Below are 2886 nucleotides of genomic sequence, written 5' to 3'. Positions count from 1 at the left end.
TATATATATATATATATATATATATATATATATATATTGGGTCATCCCATGAATAATCCGGTTTTTCAATTGCATGAACTAAAAGTGGGAGGTGGACGAGATAAACTACCTCCATCAACTTGCTATAGAAGCAGGTAGTAATTTTACCTTGTCCTTATTCTTAGTGCAAGTTTTGAAGAGTGCAGTTCGATTTTAATAGTTATTATTTCAATGCTATAATGGAAGTGACAAATCGATTTGATTAAGGTTGAAATATTTTCGATTAATACTGTTTTATGTGATAAATACCTAGTCTTTTAATGTTAATTTCCTATACTATACGGAATATTTTCACTAGACGTCTTATAAATAAATGTTTTTAATCATAAATAGCCTAGCTTAAATATTGCATCATTTAAATATGTACTAATAATATCTTTATTATTTTAACCTTAAACTTCGTTCAAATTGTATTTTAAACGAAAAAGTTTGTTTAGTTGTTTTTTATATATAATATACTTATTAGATTATTTTATAATGGATGTAGGATTGATTATGGAATGGTTATTATTTTGATATTTTAATAATATTTTTCTATCTTTATATAATGAGTATTTTATATACATTCATTTGTTATTTATTGTTGGTTGATATATACATTCATTTATTATTATTGTTGTATTTTGACCTGAAGATTAGGTATATTTTTGAATAGAATTGATTTTCGATAGTTTTAATCGATTTAAATTTCTTTCTATTTGAAAATTGGTTATGAAACACGTGTAGTCATTTTATTATATTGGTCTTATGATATTTACTTTATATTATATTATACTTATTTATTGTACTTTTAATTATAAATTTTTTCTATATGTGACAGTGAATTTTCATCGATGAGTTCATAAACCTTGGTTATTTTCCCTAATACTATATATTTATATATATTTTATAGTGTGAAACTTAATTTAATTTTAATTTTTAATAATTGATTTTAATTGAGTTTTTACCTGTAATTTTGGATTTTATCCCTAATATTATTATTATTATTATTATTATTATTATTATTATTATTATTATTATTATTATTATTATTATTATTATATATATATATATATTGTAGGTTTAGCTTTGCTGGAATATGAGGCTGCTAAAGTGGATATCAAAATTGCTATGAAAAAAACATTCAGTTACAGTTCCGCGCCGCAGGTTGCTGAAGATATTATGGCATATATCAACAGTAATCCTATAGTGTCAAAGAGCAAGGTCTTTATCATCTTTGCGTCACCACACGAAGTCTACCGTCTGCTAAAGGTAACATTAAAAAGATTTATTCTCATAATTTATTCTCTCCGAATCACTTTTTTAAAATAACTAATTATTTTTCTTTCGTTTGTCATTTTCTTAACGATATTCTTTGAATCTTATTTGTTTTGTTTCTATTGTGCCTTGCCTGAAGATAATGAGTTTATATGATTCGACCAGCTGATTAGTTGATTAAGAAGTCTATTAATTAAAAAATTATGAAGACAATCAAGGGAAGTATAAAACAAGTTGATCATAGTCGGAATTTTTCGCCAATATATTCAATTAAGGCTGGAATCGATCTGGCGTTTAAAGCCAACTGGGAAAAACAATGAACGAAATGCCGCTAAGTGTTTGCCCAGCAAGTTAACCATTCTGCTAGCTCGACTCTTTAGACGCCCGAACATATTAAAATGTATGTGATTCATTTTTCTCTTTATGGTTAAACAACTTCCTAGTACGATACTATTTCTGTTTGTTTTAATTGTGGCATAAATACTCTTTGGTGAAAAAATTTGCTTGAAATTTCCATTTTCTCTAAAGTGTACAGATAAGTATTTGTTTATATAAAAGCCGATAATGATTATGCTGTTTTTTTTTTGTTTTTCTTCCACGTAGATATTTCAGGAATTCAATTTTTCGGACATCACATATTTCGCATCAGAAAGTTGGACATTAAATAAAAGAATTTTGAATCTTGATGTCAGTATTATTGAAGGCACTCTGGGGTTGCGTCCTTATTCCGAAACTCCAACCGATTATCAATCATATTTGGAAAGCCTGTCTTTAAAAGACGTCACAGAGTTAGATACTTGGTTTCAAGAATATCTCATTATTAAGCACATTTGTTCCAATATTACTCAACAAAACGAAACGAATTGGATACATGATGAGATACCTCAAATAGGTCACCGCAATTTTCAAGAAGCATGCTTTCGTAATTTGCAGTCGAGTGGAAAATCAGGGGAATTGTTCGATTACCTAATGTTGAAGAAAGTACCGTTCGTATTGGACGCAGTATATGTTATTGCGCATGCGTTACATAAATTACTGTGCAGCAACGGTTCCTGTCTGAAGAGGTTTATTTCGAACAAAGAAATATTTGAAATGATAAAACAAACAAAATTTGATGGTCAGTCCGGCTTTATTGAGTTTAACGAATTTGGAGATATTTCTGGAGCATTCTCCTTGTTCAATATACAAAAGAAAGAAGACGGCCATTTGTTCTACAGAAAAGTTGGACATTGGAATTGTTCATATTTAGTTATGGACCAGAACGATATCGGTAAGAAATTTCGTAAAATATAAATACAGTTCTAAATTTATCCTCTTTCTCTCATGCACACATACATACACACACACACACACGCCTGCCTACTTATATATATATATATATACCCTTATAAGACGCAAAAAGTTGCCAGCAGTCGAAACAGTGCCATCCTGCAGTCACTTGTTGGCAACTTTCTTACGTCTTATCACGAAAAATACTCGGTCTTTCACTGTTGTCTTACAGCCTTACTGCGTTCGAAATTTACTTTCTTGTCTGTAAAATACCAACCACATTCGACGCTTCCAAAGTTTGTATATATATATATATATATA

The 2886-nt window shown here is 28.9% G+C and overlaps 1 protein-coding gene across 1 annotated transcript in view; it reads left to right on the top strand.

Annotated features, from left to right (window-relative positions):
* Positions 1 to 2886, top strand: part of LOC106873615 (metabotropic glutamate receptor 2) — a 20466-nt gene that overhangs the window by 8010 nt on the left and 9570 nt on the right. Inside the window, exons 4-5 of the mRNA XM_014921061.1 lie at positions 1100 to 1290; positions 1900 to 2566. Coding sequence (XP_014776547.1) covers positions 1100 to 1290; positions 1900 to 2566 — 858 coding nt within the window. The remainder of the gene's footprint in view (positions 1 to 1099; positions 1291 to 1899; positions 2567 to 2886) is intronic.

Source organism: Octopus bimaculoides, chromosome 4, assembly GCF_001194135.2.
Source record: "Octopus bimaculoides isolate UCB-OBI-ISO-001 chromosome 4, ASM119413v2, whole genome shotgun sequence".
Taxonomy (NCBI): Eukaryota; Metazoa; Mollusca; class Cephalopoda; order Octopoda; family Octopodidae; genus Octopus; species Octopus bimaculoides.
Note: the sequence above shows the minus strand (reverse complement) of the source record. Positions and strands in the feature narration are given on the sequence as shown.